The 26,753-nt window shown below is 34.8% G+C and overlaps 1 protein-coding gene across 4 annotated transcripts in view; it reads left to right on the top strand.

Moving 5' to 3' along the window:
- ARID4B (AT-rich interaction domain 4B) overlaps nt 1-26,753 on the top strand; it is an 88,872-nt gene that overhangs the window by 46,590 nt on the left and 15,529 nt on the right. For 3 of the 4 annotated variants that reach the window (XM_081313197.1, XM_081313196.1, XM_081313195.1), the window contains exons 14-19: nt 7,361-7,458; nt 8,469-8,724; nt 12,303-12,466; nt 22,619-22,861; nt 25,359-25,443; nt 26,383-26,569. In XM_081313197.1, coding sequence (XP_081169323.1) covers nt 7,361-7,458; nt 8,469-8,724; nt 12,303-12,466; nt 22,619-22,861; nt 25,359-25,443; nt 26,383-26,569 — 1,033 coding nt within the window. The remainder of the gene's footprint in view (nt 1-7,360; nt 7,459-8,468; nt 8,725-12,302; nt 12,467-22,618; nt 22,862-25,358; nt 25,444-26,382; nt 26,570-26,753) is intronic. The other variant, XM_081313198.1, reaches the window with a different exon arrangement.

Below are 26,753 nucleotides of genomic sequence, written 5' to 3'. Positions count from 1 at the left end.
CTTAGAATTTGGTTGCTTTTATATTTTGTCACATAGTCAGATGTTTAGACTGGTTTTGGCATTTTTATCTACCTATCAAGTCCTTCCCAGGGACCTGGGATAGGCAGATACTGTTTAACGGTATTAAAGGTATCATTGCAGGATGAAAGTTGTTCCAAGTAAAACTGCCTTTTGCAATTGACTGATGGTGATTCTGTCAATGCCAATAGCATTCAAGTGGTGCTCCATTTGTTTGGAATTGTTTACAAGGTGTCTATTCATTGATAGTACTATTGGTACTGTCTTGGCTGGTTTTTTTAGATGTATTATTATTATTATTATTATTATATATACAAAAATGTGAAATTTCAGCTGCCAGTTCTTAAGCTGGTATTGGCCTTCATACACATTGAGTTCTTCCCAAGAACCTAGAATGTTGTAATATATTGGAATAGTAGTGACTTTTTGCAATTGACAAGTAAATCTCTGCCTCCATATCTGTGGAGCAGATAAAATTTATCAATATCACTATGGGGATGTTATTCATAATAAATGGTCATTAGCTGTCTTGTTTCTCAGTCCAAACTGTCCAGTTCAGCTTCTGTCCAGTTATTAATTCCAGCAGTATCATATCACAGGTATGGCCCTAGTATCAATGGCTTTCTTTTTAGCACTTTTCTTACTCTTTGGATGTATTCTTTACTAATCACATTTTTAACATGTTTATGCTTGATGTTATCCAGGCTGTAAAATGCCCAGATATTTGGGCATTTTGTAGGTTTCATCTTGTTAGCTCCTAATGGTTTGGGAGTTCGGCATTTCAATTTCATTAACTGTTCATTACCCCCATTTATTGCTATTGTAGCATACATCTCTAAGCCAAATTCCATTGCTTTATCTGTGTTAAAATATCTTACAGTATTTGTCAAAGACTGGATTTTGATTTCTGATTTTCCACAAAGCTTCAGATCATCCACATAAAGCAAATGGAAATTTTTATTAGCATTTGTTTTTTGCCATTTGGTAACCAAGATTTGTTTTGTTCAAAATGATTGAAAGTGGGATCATAGGAATGACAAATAATAAGTGATAATAAGTTACCCTTGAAAATGCTTCTGCTCATGTTGACAAGCCCATACTTTTCATTTCCAACCACCAATTCTGTCTTGCCTCTGCTTCATGATTCTTCTACATACATTCTACAGCAATGCTTTTATCTGCCACTAGTTTTTCCCCCAAACATTTGATAACCCAACTATGTTGTAGCTTTTTATAATCAATGTAGACTATATGTAATTTTTTTTTTTGGCTTTCTGCAGTTCTCCAGGAACATTTTATCATTCAGAAGTTGATTTTTTTTCTTTTTCCTTTTATTTCCTTTTTCTTCTACTGGGAAATAGTTACTTTCTTCAAAGCCTGAATGTTGTCTGCTATCGTGCCTGCAAGTAATATAAACATTGTAGGCAAACATGTTGTTGGTCTACAGTTTCCTATGTTGTTTCTTTTGCTGGTTTTTAAAAATCATCTAGGTTTTGTCAATTATTAATAAATTGCTGATTTATTATGCAATAATTAAGATGTTTAGCTATAAATTAAATGCAAGGTAGTCAGCTATTTGAGGCAATAGATGACTAGGTGGTCCACTGCTTCTTCAGCTTGTTTGCAGAGGCCACTTTTGTTGTTATTATTATTATTATTCCAACAGCAACCTTTATTTTGTTTGCCGATATCAAAAATTAACATTGTACTGTACTAAGTTATTATGTATAATGTAATTTATGATAATGGAAGTTAAGTGAATTTTGCCCCATTTTACTTTTTTGCCATAGTTGTTAAACAAATCACTGCAATTCTTAAGTGAATCATGCAGTTATTAAGCAAATCTGGCTTTCTCTGTTGACTTTGCCTGTTGAAAGCTGGCTATGAAGTTTACATATGATGATCACATGACCTCACCTCCCTGCAATTGTTGTAAATTCATGCTTGTTGCCAAGCACCCATATTTTGATCGTGTGGCCCTAGGTGCGCAACAGCCATAAGTGTGAAAACTGGTTATAAGTCAGGTTTTTCAGTGCCATTGTAATTTTGAACAATTACTAAACAAATGCTTGTAAGTAAAGGACTAGTTGTAAACTATTTACTGGAAAAATAGTTACTATGCCTGTGGCAGTACATTAATAAATTTTACTGAAAAGTGAGAAGATCAAGAGATTTCAAAATGTAAGTTGTATTATGGTTTAGATTTCAATTTTGACAGCTTCATGGTTCTGCTGAGAAGGTGAGATTTGCTCACATATCTAAAAATAATAACCTGCAAATAGATAGAGTAGATTAAAGGTAAGATTCTTAAGACTGTGATTAAAATGGACAAGATAAGTGGTTTATTGGATATAATGGTAACATCACAATTTGTGAAATAGGGCTTGCATGGATTAATTTAAAGCAATGAAATGACCAGTGTGGGATTTAATATGGCAGACCCTATGATAATGTGCAGCTATAATATATTCAGTATTAATGAATTCATTACTTTTAAAGCAAATCTGAAATTAAAAATTAAATATTCTTACCTATAGCAATGAAAACCTATTTTACACCCTACAAAATCAGAATTTATTTTAATTATCTATAAAATAAATGCTTGAAATAAATCTTAATTTGGGTTTACCAACTCATGGATTAATTTATATGTAATTTAGAATGGAGTCTAGTAATCACTTAGGTATAATATATATTCTTTGATAAGGTAAGAATATTGTTCCATTGATAGGTAGAAAAGTCTGTTTAAACTGTAATGAATAGAAAGAACAGCCAGGAAGAAAATAGGGCATGTCTTCTTGAAGCATCCAGCACGCGTTTAGGCAGAGATGTCAAATAATGATTTTTGTTTGTTTTAGGGAAGGAAAGGTTAATAAAAGAGAACTGTTTGCTTGGCATTTCATGACGTAGCTTCTCCAGATAATTTGTAAATCCAGCTGTCAAACAACAGAGGAATGATGTCTATGGAAATTCTTAGTCATCCAGGTCATAGTTATCCCAAAGATGCTTTTTTCATGAGGCAACTGGACTTTCTTGTTTTTCTTTCTTTGAAGATGTTTCGCTTCTCATCCAAGAAGCTTCTTCAGCTCTGACTGGATGGTGAGGAATGGAAAGATTTATACTCCTTGCAGACAGCTGATCATTTGCATTCTTTTAGTGAGTCATTAATGCTACCTAGAGGCTTATCTGTGTCCTCAGGGTCACCTGAGTGGTGCAAATGTGTGTGTGGAGCCTTCTTGGAACTGTTGAAAGGACTATATTATAGACTGGAGATAAATGATTTTGAGAGAGGGCTGTTCAATTTTGACATAGATGGCCTCTTTGACCCCTCTTTCAAACCAGCAGTCCTCTCTGTCCAAAATGTGAACTTTGCTGTCTTCAAAAGAGTGGCCTTTGTCTTTTAAATGCAGATGGATTGCTGAATCTGGTCCTGATGTGTTTGCTCTCTTATATTGTGCCATACGTTTATGAAGTTGTTGTTTCGTTTCCTCAGGGTACAGATCTGCACATCGCTCAGTGCATTATACTGCATATACCACGTTGCTTTGTTTGGGTGTTTTATCCTTGGGGTGGACAAGCTTCTGCCTTAGTGTATTCTTGGGTTTGAAGTGTGCACATATGTTGTGTTGGCAGAAGATCCTCCTGAGCTTTTCCGATATTACTGCAACGTATGGGATGACTACGTTGCTTCATTTATTCTTTTCTTCTTGGGTCTGTTATGGAGAAATTCCTGCTAGGTCTTTTTTGAGATTTGATGAAGGGCCACCTGGAATGTAAAATGCAGTAAATATTGATCTCTGTGTTTGGGTTTTCTGTCTTCCTTAATGTATACAGTGTAGTCCAGGAAGGCTAGACTAATTTCCTTAACATCTTCACATGTGAATTTGATGTATCTGTCCACCAAATTGATATGTTTAGTGAATGCTTCCAATTCCTGTGTTTTGATCTTGTCCCAAGTATTGTCCACATATCTATCTATCACTGAGTGGGTAGAATTCATATGAAGGAGTTTAGAGCTTTGATTTCTACCTCTTCCATGTAGAGATTGGCCACAATGGGAGACACAGGTGAGCCCATGGCACAGCCGTGTTTTTGTCTGTAGAAACCTTCACTGAATTTAAAATAGGTAGTGGTCAGGCAGAGGTCCAGTATAGTACATATGTTGTCTGGGCTGAGGTTGGTTCTGTCACCTAGGGTGCTGTGTTGTAGCATTTTTTCACTACCGTGACAGCTTCAGTTGTTGGAATGCAAGTGAAGAGGGAAGTCACATCATAAGAAACCATGGTCTCATCCATGTCCAGTTTTATTTTCCAAACTTTGCTGGCAAAGTCCTGTGAATTATTGATGTGATGAGTGGTGTTGCAAACTAGAGGAGCTAATATAGTAGTTAGATATTTTGCAGTGTTGTAGGTGACAGAGTTGATGCTAACAATTGGTCTGATTGGTGTTCCCTCTTTGTGGATTTTGGGGAGTCTATATATGCGTGGCATGGCTTCCTCAGGGTAAAGACCGTAGTATTGTGGCTTGTCGATTGCATTGTCCTTTAATAGTTGTTGCAAGAAATTAGTGATCTTTTTCTTGTAAATGCTGGTGGGATATCTCTTCAGAGTCTCTTATGTGGCAATGTCCTTTAAAAGACTGTTCACCTTGGCCTTGTAGTCATCTGTGTTCAGCATGACTGTGCATCTTCCTTTATCCACTGGCAAGATGTTGATGTTTGGGTCTCTTCCTAGGGATGTCACTGCTCTCTTTTCTTGAATTGTGATGCTGGAAGGGTTTTTTTGGCACTGGCGAAGGCTGCAGATACCTGCAGCAGATGCAGGTGTATGCAGTACAATGCAGTGAGCCAGCCATGTACAGATCTGTACATTGGGGAAACAAAACAACAACTTCATAAACGCATGGCACAACATAGGAGAGCAAACCCATCAGGATAAGAGTCAGCAGTCCATCTGCAAAGACAAAGGCCACTCTTTTGAAGACAGCAAAGTCCACATTTTGGACAGAGAGGATGGCTGGTTTGAAAGAGAGAGGGGTCAAAGAGGCCATCTATGTCAAAAATGAACAGAGGGGGAAGGATACAACATCATTTATCTCCAGTCTACAACATAGTCCTTCCAGCAGTTCCAAGAAGGCTCCACACCCATTTGCACTACCTAGGTGACCCTGATGGCACAGATAAACTTCCAGGTGGCTTCAACAACTCTCTAAAAGAATGCAAATGACCAGCTGTCTACCTTCCAGTCAGAGTTGAAAAAGTTTCTTGGATGAGAAGCGAAACGTCTTCAAAGAAAGAAATACAAAAAAAGTCCAGCTGCCTCATGAAAAAAGCATCTTTGGGATAACAGAGGAATGATATATAAAAGGGAGGTAGTTATTATATTTAAGCAATATAATTGCTTAAATTGGTCTTCTTTGTTATAAATGGTACTATAATTAAAGTTGTTGAATCATTAATAACAAAACTAAACAAGTTAAAATTATTTAACCTTCATGTAATATTTGAGGAACAAGCAAGATTATGTAAAAGAATTCACGTGTACTTAACTTTGGCTAAAAATTTCACGTGTACTTAACTTTGGCTAATTTTTTTAAAAAAAAGTTTGCTTATTGGTCAGTCTCATCAGTCTGTCCTGCTCTCAACTGACACTTTCTGTATAACATAGATATCAGTGGATTCTAGTGCTATGTTTCACTAAACAGTATAGCTTAGGCCACCTTTCTTTTTTATTCCAAGTCACTTAAAATTTATTTGGGTAATGTGTTATCTGCCACAGGAAATCTGAAGTATTAAGGTTAAGATTTAAGGTTTATTAAATTTATATGCCGCCCTTCTCCCCTAGATTATCTAAAAATAGATAATCTCAGTCTCCTAATTAATTTAAAACATTTACATGGCTGCCCATCTTAAACCAAACTTGGGGTGGTTCACAGTGCCAAAATAAAAGCAGTATGCATCAACAATAAAATAAAACACAACAAAACAAAGAACAACAATAAAGACCTGTCATTACAACTAACCGTTCCTTTGCCGCCCAACAAATTTGTCCCATGTCAGTTTCACCCTATCCCAGCACTTGGGGGAAAAGACCTAAATCTTAAGTGATTTTCCAAAAATTAAAAATATGGGGGCCTGCTGGACCTCAGGGGGAAGGGTGTTCCATTGGGCAGGGACCGACATGGAAAAGACACACTTCTTAGATCCCATATGATGGCAACATTTAAGGGAGGGGACCCAGGAACATGCCTACCCTGTTGGACTTGGTGGGGCAAGCAGATATCTTCAGGGAGAGGCAGTCCTATAAATTTGATGCCGTTTATTCAACTTTGTTGTTGTTAGCTGCGAAGTCGTGTCCGACCCATCGTGACCCCTTGGACAACGTTCTTCCAGGTCTTCCTGTCCTCTACCATCTTCTGGAGTCCATTTAAGCTCACGCCTACTGCTTCAGTGACTCCATCCAGCCACCTCATTCTCTGTCGTCCCCTTCTTCTATTGCCCTCAATCTTTCCCAGCATTAGGCTCTTCTCCAGTGAGTCCTTCCTTCTCATTAGGTGGCCAAAGTATGGTTTCAACTTCAGGATCTGGCCTTCTAAAGAGCAGTCAGGGTTGATCTCTTCTAGGACCGACCAGTTTGAACACCTTGCACTCCAATGGACTCGCAGGAGTCTTCTCCAGCACCATAGTTCAAAGGCTTCAATTCTTTGGCGCTCAGCCTTTCTTATGGTCCAACTTTCACAGCCATACATTGCAACTGGGAAAACCATAGCCTTGACTATACGCACTTTTGTTGGGAGGGTGATGTCTCTGCTTTTTAGTGTGCTGTCTAGATTTGCCATGGCTTTCTTCCCCAGGAGCAAGCGTCTTTTAATGTCTTGGCTGCAGTCCCCGTCTGTGGTGATCTTGGAGCTCCAGGAAAATAAAATCTGTCACTACCTCCATTTCTTCCCCATTATTCAATTTAGATATACAAAATTTTGATATAGTAGACAATATAGGTAGTCCAGTTAAATCCTTTCACTTATAAACTTGTTCATCCCTTTTCCCCTCTATGCTAGAGGTTGGGCAGTTCTTATTTGGAAAGGGGTGGCTATTCAAGAAGTGAAGGAAAAGAGACAATTCCATCATATGTCCTTGTGTATATATTAAACCTCTCAAGTAATGCATCTATAGTGAGACTTGGGCAGATGAAAATAAATTTCTGTACATCAAAGCAATAAGAAAGTATTTGTTTACATCAATTTTTTTCTTGAAATTTCAGACCTTGTAGAATGAGTTATTTTAATCATCAGGGTGTTATTTATTTAAGCCTAAACAAAAGGCTATTTTCATTATATTTTGCAGATTGAAAGTGGAGCTGTCTGGAAGCAAGTATATCAGGACCTTGGTATCCCCGTCTTGAATTCTGCTGCTGGATATAATGTTAAATGTGCTTACAAAAAGTAAGTAATTAATATAATACTGAATACTTCAGTTTGGCACCCAAAAACGAACTTTTTATTTCATATAAAAGTACACTCAGCTGTATAGTAGTCCTCAACTTACAATCATTCATTCAGTGACCGTTCAAAGTTGCAGGAGTGCTAAAAAAAAAGTGACATGGCCATTTTTCACACTTATGACCATTGCAGCATCACCGTGGTCACGTGAACAAGAGTTTTGGCAACTGGCATGTATTTTATGACTGTTGCAGTGTGCCAGGTCACGGGATCACCTTTTGCAACTTTCTGACAGGCAAACTTAATGGGGAAGCCAGATTCACTTAACAACTGTGTTACTAACTTAACTGCATTGATTCACTTGACAACTATGGCAAGAATGGTCATAAAATGGAACAAATCTCACTTAACAACTGTCTTGCTTAGCAACAGAAATATTGCTCAATTGTGGTTGTAAGTTGAGGACTTCTAAAGCTGACATAGACGTTTATACATGTTTTTAGGGACGCGGTGGCTCAGTGGGTTAGGACGCTGAGCTTGTCGATCAGAAGGTCGGCAGTTTGGCGGGTCGAATCCCGAGTGCCGCGTAACAGAGTGAGCGCCTGTTACTCGTCCCAGCTTCTGCCAACCTAGCAGTTCGAAAGCACGTAAAAATGCAAGTAGAAAAATAGGGACCACTACGGTGGGAAGGTAACAGCGTTCCGTGCGCCTTTGGTGTTTAGTCATGCCGGCCACATGACCATGGAGATGTCCTCGGACAAGCGCTGGCTCTTCGGCTTTGAAACGGAGATGAGCACCGGCCCCTAGAGTCGGAAACGACTAGCACGCATGTGCGGGGGAACCTTTACCTTTACCTTTACCTAATCTCAGTCTTCCATTCTTAAGTCATTATCTGGAGCTTTTGTGAATCATTCCTAAACTACTGTAATTTAACTAATGAATTCATATCATCAAAGTGTAAATGTAAAGCAAACCAATGGAAACTGATTTTGCTTGTTGCTATCATCTTTTAGATATCTCTATGGCTTTGAAGAGTATTGCACATCAGCTAATGTTGAATTTAAAATGGCACTGCCAGAGAAAACATCAAGCAAACCCTGTAAGGACCATGAACAAGAGGTGAAAAAGCAGGAAGAAGTTGAGCTAAATATAAAAGAAACAAAGGTGAAAAATGAAGAAAAAGATGATGAAATAACAGCAGTGAACAAAGAAGTCATACTAACTGAGAATGAGACTGAAAAAAAAGAAAATGATAAAACAACTTCTTTGGTAAGAGCTACATTTTTTGTTTCTTCCACAGTTCGGTTTTAGTGTACAAATTATTATTATCTCAAGGAAGGAATGGCATTTGCAGAGTTAACAGATCTTCAACTTATTTTGAACAAAATAGATATTTGGAGGATTTATTAGTTAAAATGTTTGCACTTCTGAATAAATACTAGTTTTTAAGAGAAACTTTTATAAGGCCAAATCACATGTTATTTTTGCCTTTATCAGCTTGACAATTCTTTTAAAAGGTTATTTAGGATCTTTTGGATGCCATACTACCTGGATAAATTATATGCATGTGCTATATTTAAATATGGATAGATTTGCATAATTTATATCTAATTAGTGTACTTTTTATAGTGTAGTGTCACAGACTGTAACATTTTTTCTGTGCAGAATCAAAAAGGGGAAAGTAAACATGCAGCTTTTAAATTAGAAAAGATTTGGGACTTGGAATTACTTCATTAATCTAATCTTGCAGTTGTTATTTATGTTTAACAAGGCAAATATTAATCACAGCATAGTTACTGTGTAATCAACAAGTAATGTATCATAGTAATAATATAGTACAAGTGAAGAATAATTATATCCACATTAGCTAATTATTTTCTAGAACGAGAACATGTTCTTCTTTTGTATTCCTCACACAGGAAGAGAAGTGCAGGAAACATTCCAGAAAAAATTATTAAATCCTTATGTAAATGCACTATTTTAGGGAGAAATTTAAAACTGCTACTAGTAGAATTACCATACAAGTAATTTTATTGGTGGAAGGTGAAAATTCAGTTAGTATATAAAGGCCTAGTTTTGTGGTGATGGAGAAATGGGGAAAAGTCAGGAAAAATAACACTATTTCCAAATGATCTTTTGAAAGGCACTTGGCAGGAAATGAGACTGACTGGAAAGGACACACACAAAAGACAAAGACAAGCTCTCTGAGCTTGCTTGTTTTCATGCAGATGTTTCATTACCCAAACTAGGTAACATCAGTGCTAGTAAGGAGTGCTGTTTGCCGTCAGTTTATATCAGGGGTCTTCAAACTTGGCCCTTTTATGACTTGTGGACTTCAACTCCCAGAATTCCTGAGCCAGCTGGCTCAGGAATTTTGGGAGTTGAAGTCCACAAGTCATAAAAGGGCCAAGTTTGAAGACCCCTGGTTTATATTCTAGTGGCTTGCCTGTCAGTTGGTAGGGGTGGTCTAAGAGGACCAAGGACCCCTCATGTCAACCCAAGCTACAAATATTCTCCTTTATTAGTACTTCAGTAGTTGGCTGTCTGATGCTATAAAGACTGTAAAACCAGTAGTGTGGAAATGACCTGAGATACTTTGCAACTGTATCATGAAATGTTATTGCATCCCGTTCATTATTTCAATCTGAGATACCTCCAAAGTGCTGATGATAATGAATTTGTTGCTACATTATTAGGGTAGAACAAGCAGTGTTTGATTTTGAAGATGCTCATCAGTGATGTTATCCGGTTGAGTTCAGCGTCATTATAAATTGTAACTGAATATTGACATATATTAATACTGATTTATCTTACAGGTGGTCTTTATTTAATGGTCACTCATTTAGCACTCATTTGAACTTAAAATGGTGCTGAATGAATTGTAGTTACAACCAGACCTCATACTTAGAGCTGTGTCCCACAGTCATGTGATTGTCATTTGCAACCTTCTCTGCTGGCTTCCCACAACCAAAGTCAATGAGGAAGCCAGCAAGAAGTCGCCGACACTTGAGATGATTGCTTAACAACCTACAAATCCTTGTTTAACAACAGCCACTGGGATTTCTGGAATTGCTGTTGCTAAGTGGTGCACTTATGTGCTTTTTCTATTTATGGCCTCTTCACTTAACAATGGAATTTCTTGTCTTAATTAGTGCCATTAAACAAGAACTATCTGTATAGGAATGCTTTCTTTAAAACAATCTTTTCATTAAAAAATAAGGGGAGGAGTTAGTATGTTAATATATATATATATATATATATATATATATATATATATATATATATATATATATATATATATATATATATATATATATATATATATATATATATATATATATATATATATATATATATATATTATTTTCTGTTCCAAAGAATTGCTATAATTAACAGAAGATTCTGAATTTCCTCTGTTCCATTTGGATGCAAATGGGCCAGCAGTTGAGTAGTAGTTTAATGTTCATTCAGAAGACTCTAAGGCACTATTGAAATCGAAAAAGTCTTCAAGATGCTTTTGTCTTTGAAGATTAGCCATTGCCTGGGAGGAGCTCCCTCCCTCCCTCCCTCCCTCCGCTTTTCTAATCTTTTCTTCCCAATAAAACTTATACTATCTTCTTTTCATCTTTTCTACTGTAAAGAAAGAAGGATTACCTTTGGACCCAATCATTGCATGCTAATTAAGGGTCAATTAATTTTATAAAAGGACTTTATTTTACAGGCAATTTTAATCTTTTTTTTAAAGCTTGCCATCTTGGAATAAAGGCCACTGGCAAATATATATATGAACATACATGAGTGTAGTCACAACACTCATGAAAAAAATAACTTGGAAACCAATTTCCATATTGATGACCTTTGCTGTGTCCGGCTCTTTTAGTCACATGTTCAACATTACAATCCGTTAGCATTGTCCTATACCTGACCTGTGTCTCTCCCCCCCCTCAAAAAAAAATATCATAGGGATTGCTTAAACAAGCTATATCTTCCTAAGCTGCTTTTAGCTGCAGCACAGCACATCCCTGAAAAGGGCTAATTGCAAGTTAACAAGCTCAAGTCTTTGACCTCAATTAGACTCTCCCTTGCTGCCTGACACTGACAAAATCCTAATCAGTTTCTCATTGAAGGCCGTGAGTGTGCTAGGTAAACACTGGTACTAGCACATTCCTTTCGACGTGTACTCCCCAATATTAGTCACTTATAATCCCAATGAATGTAAATACAAACAGCAATTTCTCTTCTTGCTAATTATCCCAGTGCTGGGATAAGCATTCCAAAAGGGAGCAGAGTGAGGGGAAAAGGGCTATAACATTTGCCCATTTATCAGGTTTCCTTGTGGATCAAGTTCTGGAAGCACTTCCTGCCATTTGGGTCACTCAGCTGTTTGGGTTGTACTCTTCTGATGCTATTAAAGCAAAGGAAAACTGAAGTAAAATCATAAACACAATCACAGCCATGTGATTTTCACCTAGCTTAATGACCAAGTAGTCTATCCCAATTGTGTAGTCTTTTGATTACAGATTTCCGTCCTATTTCTTGCTTGAGGTCATGTACATCACCCTCTCTTAAAGATGCTGGGCAAGGCACCCGTTTGCAAGCAAATTTATTTCTAAGCATGTGCAGTTTTTCATACCTAAAAATGAAGCTGATTCATAAACATATCCATACCACACCTTTCATAGTAACAAAACATGAAAAAGGACCCCTACTCTGGATGAATACTAAGGATGTGTTAATTGATTGTTGGTATTTGGACATTAGTTGGAAAAATGGCTGGTGCAAAGACAGTCAACTTTGTAATTAACAGTTTTAATTGTGAATGATAGCAATGTTCTTCTTTCATATAGGGGATTAAAAAATGTTTTCAGGAGCCTCCAGATGAGCAGGAGAAAGAGTTAAGAATAACCATAACAAATGATGAAGCCAATGTGGAATGTAACGAAGACACAGAATGTAAAAATCTGGAAAATCAGAGCACCATTCCAGAAACTGAAGAGAGAGAGATAGCAAAGTAAGATTCTTTCGTTTCCCTTAAATTCTATGAAAGGAACAAGGTTTTTAAAATAGACTTTTAACAAGATGTAAATTTTTAAAAACTGTGGAAGAAAATCGCATTTCTTATAACCATTCTGCCTTACTCAGAAATTTTTGTTGGATATAATTTATCTGGATATCCAGTTTATTTGCATCAGTGTAGTAAATGAATTTTTATTCTGGTTTCTGATTAACAGAAATTCTGTAGGTATTAAGGAGTTTGTTGAAGCATTTGCTGAAGTAGTTCTGCTTATTCTTCCATTCCTCACTCATTGTGTTCGGCTGGTCAGTATTTGACAGAATGAATGATTCTAGTAAAATCACTTGGAAATGAACATAGCAGCATCTGTGATTTGGCTGTCGTTTATTAGAGTAGGGACTCTAGGTAAATTTATCTTTAAGGCAGTTAGTTTTTGAGGAGGAAAGGACTCCCAGAACTAATGTGTAGGAGCTTTTCTGTTCAAATTTTATATTGTATTATTAGTGAGAAAAGTGAGTTAATTTCTCAGTTAACTGCACTAACTGCCTTATTGAGAATTGCTATTACCTTTTCATAATTACATGTTTCCGGTGGTTTTGTTGGTGGAGTTTTAAAATTAGATTGTGACAAAAACCTGCTAAGAAAGTGGGGAGGTTAAGTAAAAGGAGTCTTTTAAAAATGTAGGGAAGCACTGTAGGTATGGCATCAACTTGAGAAGTATTTTGGAAAAACCTAAGTTGCCTTGCATACTTTAAGAATTCATTAGCATATGCCACCTTTGAATGTAAATGTTTTAACAATGTATCTAATGTTAAATACAGTGAAACCTCAACTTACTAGAGTTTGATAGACTTTACATGGCAGTTTGTCATTAGCAAAATGACATGGTTTAAATGACATACTGTACATGACATAATTTGCATCATTACCGTCACACAAATTACATCATTTGTGTCATTTCATGTAATGCTCTCACATAGATGCGAATAACTGTACAATTGATGCAAATTATATAATTTGTATAATCTATGTAATGTCACTATGAAAATGACATAATCCAATTATATGACTTATTTAATGGATATTTGTGAATATTGAATACTTCTCCCATTAAAATGAAGTTTCACTGTATATTAGTATCATTCAAATGGCAATGTCTCTTACTAACCCAAAGCTTGATGTGACTCCCTTATATTTTTAGCTAATAAACTATTATATTGAATTTCAGCTTTTTTCAAAAGTTGTTTTACAGCCCTCAAGGTTGCAGAAAATACTGGGCATAACAAGCAGAAATGTTGATTCTGGGTTGAGTATCATACAAAGTTATTACTGATGCACCTAAAATATGTTAGTCATGTGACTGAAATATGCAGTGTCATTCTTTTCTTTTAGGATATTTGGGCAATATCCTAACATGCTCCAGAATGTTTATTTTTAAGTGTGTGCGTGCATGTGTGCACGTATGTGTAGGTGTGTGTGTGTGAAAGAGACAGAGAGATAGACCAATTTACATTGTCAATGTAGTGTTTATATGATGTTTTAGATTAGAAGATACTGTCTCATAGATCACGTTTACAGCTGATGAAAGCATTAGTGATTTGCTTTTAGTTTGCAGTTTTCACTGTTCTTTTGTTCTACTTCAGTTCCATAGCTTGCATATATTGGTATGGCTGTTAGGTCCCCTTGGCAAACAAATGTACTGATGCCATTAAACTTAAGAACCCTTTTTTTGTATCTGTGGATGGAACACTGCAAGTACAGGGTATAAACATGGAACATAGTCACACAGTTTCCTGTGTGGATGTTTTTTTCATCAAAACTTCATTCCTGTGCTGGTTAATGATCATCGTAAAGACTTACATCATTAAAATTTATTCAGATATAGTGTTTGGTAATTTAGAAAAAAAAAACAAGGTGAGAACCTCTTGCTAAGGTTATGTTGCAACAACATAAAATAGAACTGTAAAATGATTGCCATTAAGTTTCTGGCCTTTCAGACTTTTTTACTCAGTGCTTTCAGAGTTCAAAATTTTACATCTTTGTTGCGGCTTTATGCAAATACATAGGGGAATTCAAAGTTAGGCTTAGGCTATAATTTGATAAAAGCAAACTTTTGAAACTACAGAGCTACAAACATTCACTACTGAATTTTGTGGAATTCTGCTTGATATATATAACATCAGATTACAGCATATAACTGCAGCTGTTCATATTTTGTGATTAAAAGATATTTAATCTGATGAGATATAAAAGGATCCATTTTAAAGTTACTATATGATTATCATAGAACAGAATGTTCCAAGGTTATATATGTGTTTTTATCTATCTATCTATCTATCTATCTATCTATCTATCTATCTATCTATCTATCTATCTATCTATCTATCTATCTGATATTTGCAGATTTAGACATTTTTTAATCGGTTTACTAATCTGTGTCCATTTCTAACATTCTGCAACTCTGATTTATTAATCGTATTAATTCCTCTGTCTGTAATTGTTACCTTTTGATTTATAAATTAGGACGTTTAGACAAAGGTACATAATTTTCATGGGAGAGAGGTTAGTGATTTAATGTAATATCTCTTAGATTAGAAGATATGATAGTTTACCAACAACTAATTAAAATATATCTGTAATTTTAGTTATCTGTACAAAATTTGCTAGGAATTCATAAAAACAGTATAAAATTTGGTATCTTTATAACCTTTTAGTAACTGCTTCATTCTGGAGATTAATAATAGTATGTTTGCATTGAAGTTACTTATTTAAGCGAAGTTTGTGTTACTTTGTTACAATTAAATCTGTTGAAATTGCAAAATGTTCTTTACTACTACTTTTTGAATATTGCCAGCATCTGGAGATTGACTTAACCTATTCTTTTACTCTGCATGGGCTGCATTTTAAAGGATGGGAAACTTTTAATGTTGCGTGATCGGTATTCATTTAGGTCTGTTTTAAGGATCGGTTATACAATACTAGTTTCCTACATTGATATGCTTGGGAATATCCCTCCCTATTCCTTCTCTCATTTCTAGAAAGTAATCACACACACTCCATTTTAGCTCAGATTTTAATCCTCATGTTTGTACCAATGCTAAGTCTAGTTAATATTAGAGTTTACAGATTCTGATGATTTATCATAGTTCAAAGTCAACACAACCAATAAAGTTACATTCATCCTTAACTTGATTAATGGATTAACATCCCCCACCCCCACCCCAACACACAGACAAATTAGTGTCAAACCTCTCAGCAATAACCAGGAGGGAAAATGAACAGCCAAGGCACAAGTTTTTCTGAATTTTGATTAGATGAAATAAAATATGTATTTTAAGTAAGTGCACAAGAATTTTAATAAATACTCTTGTTTTCAAATGTGAGTCTGATATACTGGGAATTGTTATCTTTTTGCCTTTCTTTCTCGTGCCCTTCCAATAAAGTGGGGAAGAACTGATTGTTTTTTCCAAGGTAACAGGGAGGTCTGTTCTAGGGCATTGCTTCTGCAGTGGTTGCTAACTTCATTATAAGTGTTACAATGAATTATAATTGCTATCAGACAGCCTGTGTCTCATTGGGTCATTATTTAAGAGATACTTCCTTTAAGAACAGAGAAACAGAATGATCAAGGATGGGCAAAAAAGCAATGGAAGCTGGAGCAACTTCTGATTTCCTACTAGCTTCCCCATTGAGTTTCTTTGTGTGAAGTTGGCAAGGAGCAATTGAAAATCCTTCCTTCCCTTCCTCAGTTTCTCCAGGGAATAGGAAGGTACAACAGCGATGGCAGACCTTGGCCATGGCAGCAGCAGCATCATACATTGTACAAGCCATGCGTTTTGCTTCACTCTTCCTCTGTTGAGGTTATTGAAGGGTACTGGTGCGTTGAGTGACTCTCACAGTAATTAGTGTTTGCCACATATTCTTCATTTGATCTTCCCTTTTCACCTCTTTTCTTGTCTCCTCATTCTGTACCTTTCTTTGTGATTCTGGAGACAAGCAGTCTTTTCATCTTCTGTTTCTTCAGCTCTCTCTCCACATGACACAATTATGCTGGAAATAATTTAATTTAATTTTTTTAACCAAAATTGTATATGTTGCATTTTTGACCTCAGAACAGCTTAGAATCTCTGCCGGCTTTTACATGGAATTGTAGGAAGCTGTCAGAGACAGTTTAAAGATAGGATCATGTGATCTCCTGGGAGCTACAGCAGGACTGGGATCGGTCTACCTGATTTCCGGTGGCCAGAGAGGAACTGGTCTACACTCAGTTTCAGAGTAGAAAGCAGTTGAAAAATGAAAGCTGGTGGGCAAAGATTAAGATATAGTGGCTAATATATTTGACTGACACCAGAGTTTTAGTACTATATAGATTATGAGCCACCCAGAGTTGACTAAGATGGGTGACCATATAAATCTTTTAAACAGACAAACAAATGTGAAAACATATTCCCAAACTCTGCATGGCTAAGCTTAGAGTGACACGCACTTGCAGCACCTAGAACTTTCACTGTTCAGGTTGTTTAATTGTTTACACTTGTGTGAAAATACTCGAAGCTTAATAAGCAGAGAACGTGTGGCTTCCCCTTCTAAATCATGCCTGGCAAGATGTCAGACTAATGTCTTTGTTGAATTTTGTTTTAAGTGCAATAAAACACTTTGCATATTAAATTATAACTCCTTCTCCTTCTCCCTCTCTTCTCCTCTCCTCCTAGGAGATGAATTTATTTATTTATTTATTTTTATTTTAAACCCATTTATATCCCGCCCTTCTCCGAAGACTCAGGGTGGCTTACAATTTAAGCACAAACCAATGTGCTTAGCAATAGCCTTCATTCTATGTATATGTCTGCTTATTAGGGCTTTCGCCCCCCCCCCCAGCGGCATTATTACAAAGTCAGCTTATTGCCCCGATATAGCATGGCATGTTGGGTGTTCCTTTTTTCTTCCCTTACCATGGCATCGTATTTTCCTAAAGTTCACATTCTCTCTTTTTATTATTATTACAAATCCAAACATACTTCTGAAATGCATTGTAGTACAACTGTAATTTTGGCCTTAATAATGAAATCAATAACACTTTGCCTTTTATATAATGCCCATATTTTATTAGTCTCTGAAATACAGTAAGAGATTTAGGATTGTGCTGTGAGCTTTACTGACAAATAATTTTCTGTTTGCACGTAGCTTTGGAGAAAGGAACTGTAAAAATTTAAAGCAAAGTCTCTTTGCACTTAGAAAAATGTTCTTCATGTTTATATGGAGTCAAGTTTTGAATTATATGTCACTGTTTTGTTTAATTTTTTATAAAGGGGTTTCATGGTAGATTTTTAGTCAAAGTAATATTTGCAGTAAGAAGAAAGATCAGCTAACAACAGTATAATTTCCCTAATTAGCTGTTGAGTTTATAAAATTATAATGGTGTATTTGTTAAATATATTTTGGCAGATAGGTTTATTAAATGATTTCTTAAAAAAAATTATGGTTTGAGAATTATGTCATGACAGAATTTAGAGACAAAGACAATTTTTTAAAGGAGGCAAAAGGGCAGGGATTATTGTACTTTGTATATAAAGTGTATAAAATCAGCATATCTATAATGAATAGCAAATTATTGAAACCTGACAGAATCTTTATTTCTATAATGCAAAATAGTTTTTATTTGAGCAAACATTCAATTTACTTTTTATATTTGGTGACGAGTATCTGAACAGCATAACATACAATGATCTTCTGATGAGTTACACTAATAGGATCACATTGCCTTCTACCAGATGTTGCTGTTGATTATACTTTGTATGAACTGATGAAACTTTATGGGATACATTTTAAAATGGCCAAGAAAGTTAGTGATCTTCTAAAATATCAAAGATTCAAATATGTCACTGGATTTACCTCATTAATTTGCAGAACAGTTAAATGCTTCTTTCTGTGTATTCTTGCACATACAAGAGACAAGCTAAGTAGTTAAATTTTTATAATGTTGGAATATTGACTAACTGAGCTCTTGTTGAACTTTGCTGACAGACATATTCTTAGAACGAATTTGGTGGCAATTGATATTTTTCTTTTTCTGAATACCATAGAGTTAACATGTTGGCATGATAGGTGGGAGACCCAAATTCTTCTCCACTCTCAGCCATAGAAGTTTATGAGTGGCTAGTGACACTTTCTCAGACTGAGAAAAAAGGTGTCTGTTATGGGGAAAAATAGGTCTTGTACTATTTTAAGATACAAGTGCATGGCAGGTAAAAATAATAAAACACTATTATTATAGGAATCCTTGCTAGAATTGATGGGAATTCCTTTGCACACTTCATTAATACAGATCTTATACAATTAGGGTCAAGAAAAATGTGTCTCCATTTCCAAAGGACGTTCTAATATAGTTCCTTTTGCTGCTTACTGGATTCTTTCATTTTCCTATACTGAAGATTAAAGCTTCTATTTTCCTTAATATATTTACCTTATTTGCTTCGAATGGTTTATATATGGGAACTGCTTACGTACATTCTCATCTTACTTTGCCATCTTATTGCTACACTGAACTCTAATGCTGTAATGCTCTAAGCCTGTTTGTTCACTGCTTTCCAAGACTATGATTTTTGCACTGTTACTTATATATATATAAAATTACACATCAGTTTTATAAACATGTTTTAAGAGTTGTGGATATCACCCGCTACACAAATCCTTCTTGTATTAGGTTTATCAAAGTTGAAATATAAGAAAGTGAGCTTTTACTTGGATGCAAACATGGCAAAGTAAATTTCCCCAAAGCCATACTGGACTTTTCTTCTAAGGATTTCTATCTCAAGGTGTTCAATACTTCGCTTCTTATCTATAATTCAAGATTTTCAATTTGGGGACAGGTTGCATTGGTCCTCATATTATAGCAATCTATTGAAAAAACGTGTAACATGTATGTATTCTTAACCATTCAGCTTTGCCTTCAAATGAACATTCTTGAATTTAGTTACATCTTTGTATCTTCCATCTATAATTGCTAATCACTCTTTATCACACAGTAGTTAAAAAAATGATCTGTGCTTTAACTTTATTAGAAATTGATATATATTCTCAGGAGATGACGTTGCCTGATGTGAGAATTTAAGGACTATTGGCATTGCTTTCACAATCCATGATTTTTGCAACCTTTTATTTGCAACAAGGAATCTTAGAAATTAACCTTAACAAGAAACAGTTGAGAACATGTAATGTTTATTATATTATATTATTTTTTTTATTTATCTACAGAAGGCTGGAGACATATCTTGCAGATTCTAGTTTGGCTTTTCTTCTGGATCCAGCATTTGTAACCAAAGATTTCCATTATAACTAAATGTGGCACACATAAAATTTAAATAAAGCTAAAGAGTACTACTGAATACCTACTGCAGCCTGGGAATTTGCTTTCATTAAGAGAACTGAGCTCTTAAGATAGCCACAGAACAATTCATTTGTGGTTTCCTTTCCCATCCATTTGCCTTTATGTCCATTGATTGTTTTAAATAGTTGGGCATAACACAAGGAAAGTACTCAAGCTGCCCAGAATAAAATAAAAATAAAATTCTCTCTTGGGTCAGTATTTTTTATTAAGCTATCACAAAGGTAACATGGTGAACAAAACGAAGGAAGTATGAGGATAAATAGTGGCATAAATACAAGCCCATGATTCTATGTAACTGCATTTTCTGAGAATGTGGGAGTGGCCTTTAAGTACAGCAGCTCCATCAATTGCTTAGGTTTATGTTATATTCCTATTTTTTCCAAGAGTTGATGGATAAATAAGAAGCAATGTTTAAAAATGTAAAATTTAGTCGTAACCTAAATCTGATCCATTATTTCCGATTTACTGCAAATCAGCTAGGCATCTATCTACTTCACTAGTTGGCCCTTCTCATTTTATTCTATTCTAATACTAAACTATTGTTATGCTCAAAGGATAGAATTATCAATTAATCTCATTCATCAGCTTTAGATATTTTAAAATGAGAATTAAAATACTGGTGATATAAATTAGTAGAAAGGAGAAGAAGAGAATGGGAGATAAATGCTATCTGCTATTTTTAGATCTCTTTAATATTCCTTAAGAAGAGTATTTATGATTTCCAAATCACTTAAACAGTTCCATACACTCAGTGGCATTTTTCTGTTTAGTTTTTAATAATATTTGAACTTTTTATGCTTCCTCCTTAGCCTGACTCTGAAGTAAAGTAAACCAATTTTGCAATGCTGTACTTTTCTATACTGTAGTATGAGGAAAAAAAGGGTTTTCTATTCAAAAGCATTTTAAATAAGAAAAAGCTATTTGAGTGATCCCCAAACACTTTTTGTATTGTTAAAAGTGTCTTCAACAGTACTAAAAATACTAAGGTACGGTTTGATCTTTTTTGGGAGACTGGTTATATTACTAAGTAAGAAAGATATATGTATTAAAATGAACTTTTATTACGTAACTGGTGGGAGAGAGCTATTAAACTGCATTAAATTAAAAGATGAGGGTTTTTTTGACAAATTAAAAATTACAGTTTAGATTTATCATTTCTACTGCAATATTTCTATTGTAATTGTAATCTGTTCAACCACGCTTATTGTGGGTTGAGATTTTCTTTAACATAATGCTCAATTATTAAAACATAATTGTTTTTAATACCATAAGTTAAATATATTACCAGAGAAAAATATAGAGAAAGAATATGGAACAGGAGTGAACTGTGGGAGTAACCAGAGTTTTGTTCTCTGCTTCTCATAACTTATTACCAAGATTAAGAAGCAGGCTAATTTTTTATACAGATAGTCCTTGATGTACCATTGGCACCAGAATTTCTGTTGCTAAACAAGCTGGTTATTAAGTGAGTCACACCCAATTTTATGATCTTTTTTGCCATGGTTGTTAAGCAAATCACTGCAGTTAAGTGAATCCTGCAGATATTAAGCAAATCCAGCTTTCCCTATTGACTTTGGTTGTCAGAAGCTGGCTGGGAAGGTTATAAATGGTGACCACATTGCAACCATTGTGAAAACATGCCAGTTGTCAAGCATCCAAATTTTGATCATGTGACTCTGGGGATGTTACAATGGTCATAATGTGAGGACTAGGTATATGTAATTTTTTTCAGCACTGTTGTAACTTTGGTCACTAAATGAATGGTTGTAAGTCAAGGACTAACTGTACTGGATAAAATAATGTGACTTCAGCAGAAACAGGCAAAGTTAACTGCCATATAGTGTATTCATTTCTGATCTACTCAATCAAATGTGGATCCTTAATTTTGAGTTCTTTCCTTTCCCAAACTGAAATTCACTAGAGAAAATAAAGCCCCTGCCCAGCATTTAACAGGGAAATATTTCTTAAAGGAAATATTTCTTAAGTCCAAAAACATAATAAATTAGTATTGAGTTTTAAAGTTTATATTATTTTGGAACTCCCAATAATATTCCTATTATTTAGAAATCTTTTTTTCTTTGAGCCTCACAGTACTCTGATAAACTCTCTTGAGGCTTAGGTTACTGCTTCAACTTTGAAAAACACTAGTTCAAAGCATTTTTGAATGTGCTGATTTTAAACTAAAATATTAATCACACATAAATAAAACAGGATAAAATAATCAAATGTGTTTTCTAAATAATCTGTTACTGATTGAGCCATCATAACAAAAAGAAATCACAGATATAGTATACTCTAAGGACTAGTCCTATGTAAAGCACACTAAACTGATACAATTTCAAGAGGAAAACATACTTCAGCTAAGAATAATTTGTCCCAGTAGCACTGTAACATACATCTTTAGCTTCCAGAGATAGTAATGAAACATTTTCATTAAACCAAGTCATCTTTTAAAATCTTCCTTAAAATGCCTCCTTTGTCACTATTCTGATTGTTTGCTATTTTCTTGTCAGTTGCCAACTCAATTAGAAATCACTCATCTTTAAAGGATTTCATATATACATGTATGTATACATATACACACACATATATACGGACGCGTGTATATACCTATATCTTTCTGTCTATCTATACATATAAATATATATGGAACCTGCTATTCCTCACTTTCTGTGCATCCCCAATATTAATCAGTATACACCATTTGGCACTGAACATTTTTTCAATATTTTTATTAACTGACATTTTTTAAACCTTTCAAGCGATGTCACCATTAAGGAAGAAGATGAAGAAGGAGAAGAGGAGGAGGAAGAAGAGGAGGAGGAGGAGGAGGAAGATGACAAAAATGAAGAGGAAGAGTTTGAGTGTTATCCACCAGGCATGAAAGTCCAAGTGCGGTATGGACGAGGGAAAAGTCAAAAAATGTATGAAGCTAGTATTAAAGATTCTGATATTGAAGGTGGAGAAGTCCTTTACTTGGTGCACTACTGCGGATGGAATGTGAGGTAATTGAGATTTAGCTAGTGATTACTTCCTTTAAAATACTCTAAAATACACTTGTGTATACTAAAACACATAGAATATTACTGCTCTGTGAAGATCATCATAGTACTTAAAATTGTTTTTTTTTTAGGGAAAAAATAGCTAAGTAACCTGTAAATAAAAAAAATCATTGAGTCAGTCTCCTGCCTCAGTTTTATCTTAATATTAAGCAATGATATAGCATGTACATTTCTTATTCTGCTGTCATGTTATGTTGGACAAAATATAATTACTTCTACACATTTTTCAAAACCTAAACTCAAACCTTTTAATATGCGGTAGAAGTGAGATGAGGTTTCATTTGGAAAATCTGGATTAAATCCAATAATCATTCTCTCTGAGTACCTAGAATCTTTATCTATACTTTCACATGGTCAAACTTAGTTTCTTGTTGGCATATATTTCTTTAAAAGATCCATCTTCGCATAGTCTTGTATTTCTATTTTATGTCTGAGCATCTTCTCTTTATTCTGGCTTATTGCCATAACTTTTGTGCTTTTGGGGAAATGGAAAATTTGATATTTTTGCCAAAATAGTCTTGTCTTCTTTTATACCATTTACTAAGTATTCCAATCTATGCAGTTCCGGTATTGCTCAATTCTTCATATCTTTCACACATTCCCTTTATTGAAATATTCTTTGCACAGACTTTGTAACTGGCCTTTTACTTCTGGATATTTCTAAATAAGTTCCTTAATCATCTTTGCTTACAATCTGCATTTCTTTTATCAGTAATTTCGTCTAGGAAGACCTAAGAAAGGCCATGCTTAAACTCTTTGGGTGTTGGCCAAACATGAGTCATAATTGAAAAACCTTGCCATGCTTACATCTTAATTTTTATAACTGAATTTTATAGCTCGATGAAGTCACCACTAATCAGACAAATAAAAAGCTGATATTAAAGATCATGAATGTTAGGGGTCTTATTTTCTTTTGCTTTCTTAACTTGTGCCTCACGTTCCTTTTTAACTTCATGGGATATGTATTTCAGAAAAGTAAAGGAATGTATTTTATGTCATAGAATATGTACTTTCAGGATTCAAACGTGAATGGAAGCCTTTCCACGATGAAGACTTCCTGGCTGTAGACATCACTGAAAATGTGGGCCTTTAAAATCAGTGGTACAAATTCAGAGGCAAGGACTCTGTAATACATGCCCTCGGGTACATGTTTTCAGAATGATTTTAATTTTAACTGACGTTTAGATACTAGTGTTTACAAGGGCTTTTTTTATGCTAGCTTCTCTGGAGTATGATACTGAGATGTTCTGTACAGTAGGAAATATATACTTTAAAGGCAAAGGAATGTGGTTGTAGCTGGATCCAATCTGACTTGTTCACCGGGACCAGAGATTTAGTCTTCCAAGCTTTCGGACTCGTGCTGGAGCGTGTGGTTGTAATTCAGATTTCCCACTGAGATTGTGTTTCTACCCAGCAAAACTTCTATTTGTAACACAAACCCTAAATATATACCCTGGACTTCTTAGCTTAGATTACAAGGATAGAGTAGTGTTTTATTTTGACATGAATCATATAGTACAGCGTGTGTGTTTGTATGTGTGTTTTATGAATGAGATCACTTTGGCGATTGTATTTTTAATTGCTTGGGTATTTCTTTTATGTTCTTTTGTGATAAAAATATGCTACTGTAATTCACTGTATCCTGCTTTCTACCAGAATATGTTAAGATCACTGTATAGATATCTCACCTGACTCCTTGTGCCTGATGACTTAGATAGAATAGTATGAATTATTATAATTTAAAAGATTACTTAGCAGTAGTATAACATGCTTATTTCATTAGTTTTTTTAGCCTGGGGGGGGCGAGGTGGCTAAGACAATATGTTAATTCTGATTATATCAATGCTTATTTGGATTGTGTAATTTGAATTAAATTCTAAATATATGTTGTTGATGGGAGAAAGAATCTAGTAAAAATTTCCTTAATTTTTATATCAGAACTATTACAGGTTTTATAGGAATATGGAAGCGCAGCAAAAAAAATTGTCTGTAATCAAAATAATAGCTAGCTTTCATATTCTGGAACAGATATTGTAGATAATTGGATTTTGCTTTCATCTTACATTCATTCCTCAGTGTTTTCTCTCCACATCTGCTCCAGAATTCTGGTTGACTGGAATCTCTAAAGAAGATTTCAGATAATGATTTGAGAAAGGGAATTTCCTCTTGCCTTGTCAAATGTTTGCTAATTTGATATTGGATTTACCTCTACATTTTTAATACTGCTAATGATAATAACATGCTTCATGTCTGCTCCATTTTAATAGTAAGCCATCCTGTAAATATCTCCAGAAAAATAATTATTGTTGTTATATAATGAACATAAAAATATATCAAATTGTTAGAGAAGATATAATTTTATAAAATGTATACTTGTTTTTCTGTAGCTTACATTTAACTATCTCCAAAATATAAATTTATGTATTTCAATTCTTTCTAGGTATGATGAATGGATAAAAGCGGACAAGATAGTGAGACCAGCAGACAAAAATGTACCCAAAATAAAGCATCGAAAGAAAATAAAGGTAGATTATTTTAGACTGCTAATGCTGAATATTACCTGTAGAAATAGAAAGACTTTCATAATTAGTTACTACTGATAGCAGCTTTCTACCAGAAAGAAGAGTTACATAGGGATTTCATTTTCATATTTACTTATCATTATGCCACTCATTGTGAAGTAACATACTTGAGTCTTCTCCTGATTTGTTGGCAAAACTGATAACAAATCTGATTATTTCAAATTATGTTACCATGTTTATTCGGACACACAATTAGCCACATTGATGATCATTTGATAAACTACATTATTTCTTTTAATAAGCAAACTTTGTAGCCTGAAGATTTTTCTTCACACACATAGCAGAAGTCAGAGATGCAAAACAAGGCGGTTAAATAGCCGTGCAAAGAACTAAAACTTTTTTAAGACTATATGGTGATCATAATCTATCATACCTACAGAAATAAACATTATGAATAGACCTGAATCAATTTTTAAAAACCCTCCAAATTGTTCCTCAAAATGAAGAAATTCAAAAATCTTACTCTGCCTATTTGCACATTTTGCCCCTGTAAACCTGAGTTCTTCCCAGCCACTAAATATTGCCTTCAAGCTGTTCAAATCTTTTCAATGATTTCCAAGTCATTGAATAGAACTCAACCTGTAGACAATAATAACGTTGTGTCTAAAATTACCAATTTGAAAAATGGATACTTAAAATTCTGTAAGATGTAGATATGTATCAGAGGACGTGAAATGGTTCTGCACAATATTAAGGTCTATAGAAGATTTACAAGTATATAATTTAGGTATCTATTCTAAAAACATGTTTGGCATCTCAACTAGATTTACTTTATATGATGTCTTGCCATTTGATTTTGTTTTATTCTCAACATCCTGTTAATTCTGATATAAGATAAATCATATGGGTATATTAATAGAATATATCTTTCTTTTAAACTAGAATAAAGCTGATAAAGATGAGAAATATTCCCCCAGAGCATTTAAATTACGCCGTTCATCGAAACCACCATTTCATGTTGGTATATCACCTGAGATGGCATCCAAACCTGACATCGCTGAAGCCAAAACTTCTGAACTAGCTCCAAATAAATCTTTAGAGATTATTTCTATCCTTAATGGACTGCAAGGTAATGAGCACAAAAAAGTATTTCTTTCTGAGAGGAACAAATCCAAGTCCTTGATCTTCATGACAGTTTAAAGGCAGAGCCATTTGTATTTTTTAAGCTGCTTCTGTGAGCGGTCATAATTTGAGCAGGATCTATCATCACATAGCTTGTGCTTTGGCAAACCCAAATTCCAGCGAATTTGGCT

Source organism: Vipera berus (genome assembly GCF_964194415.1).
Source record: "Vipera berus genome assembly, chromosome: 1".
Taxonomy (NCBI): domain Eukaryota; kingdom Metazoa; phylum Chordata; class Lepidosauria; order Squamata; family Viperidae; genus Vipera; species Vipera berus.
The sequence above is the reverse complement of the archived record's forward strand: the minus strand, read 5'-3'. Positions and strand labels throughout refer to the sequence as shown.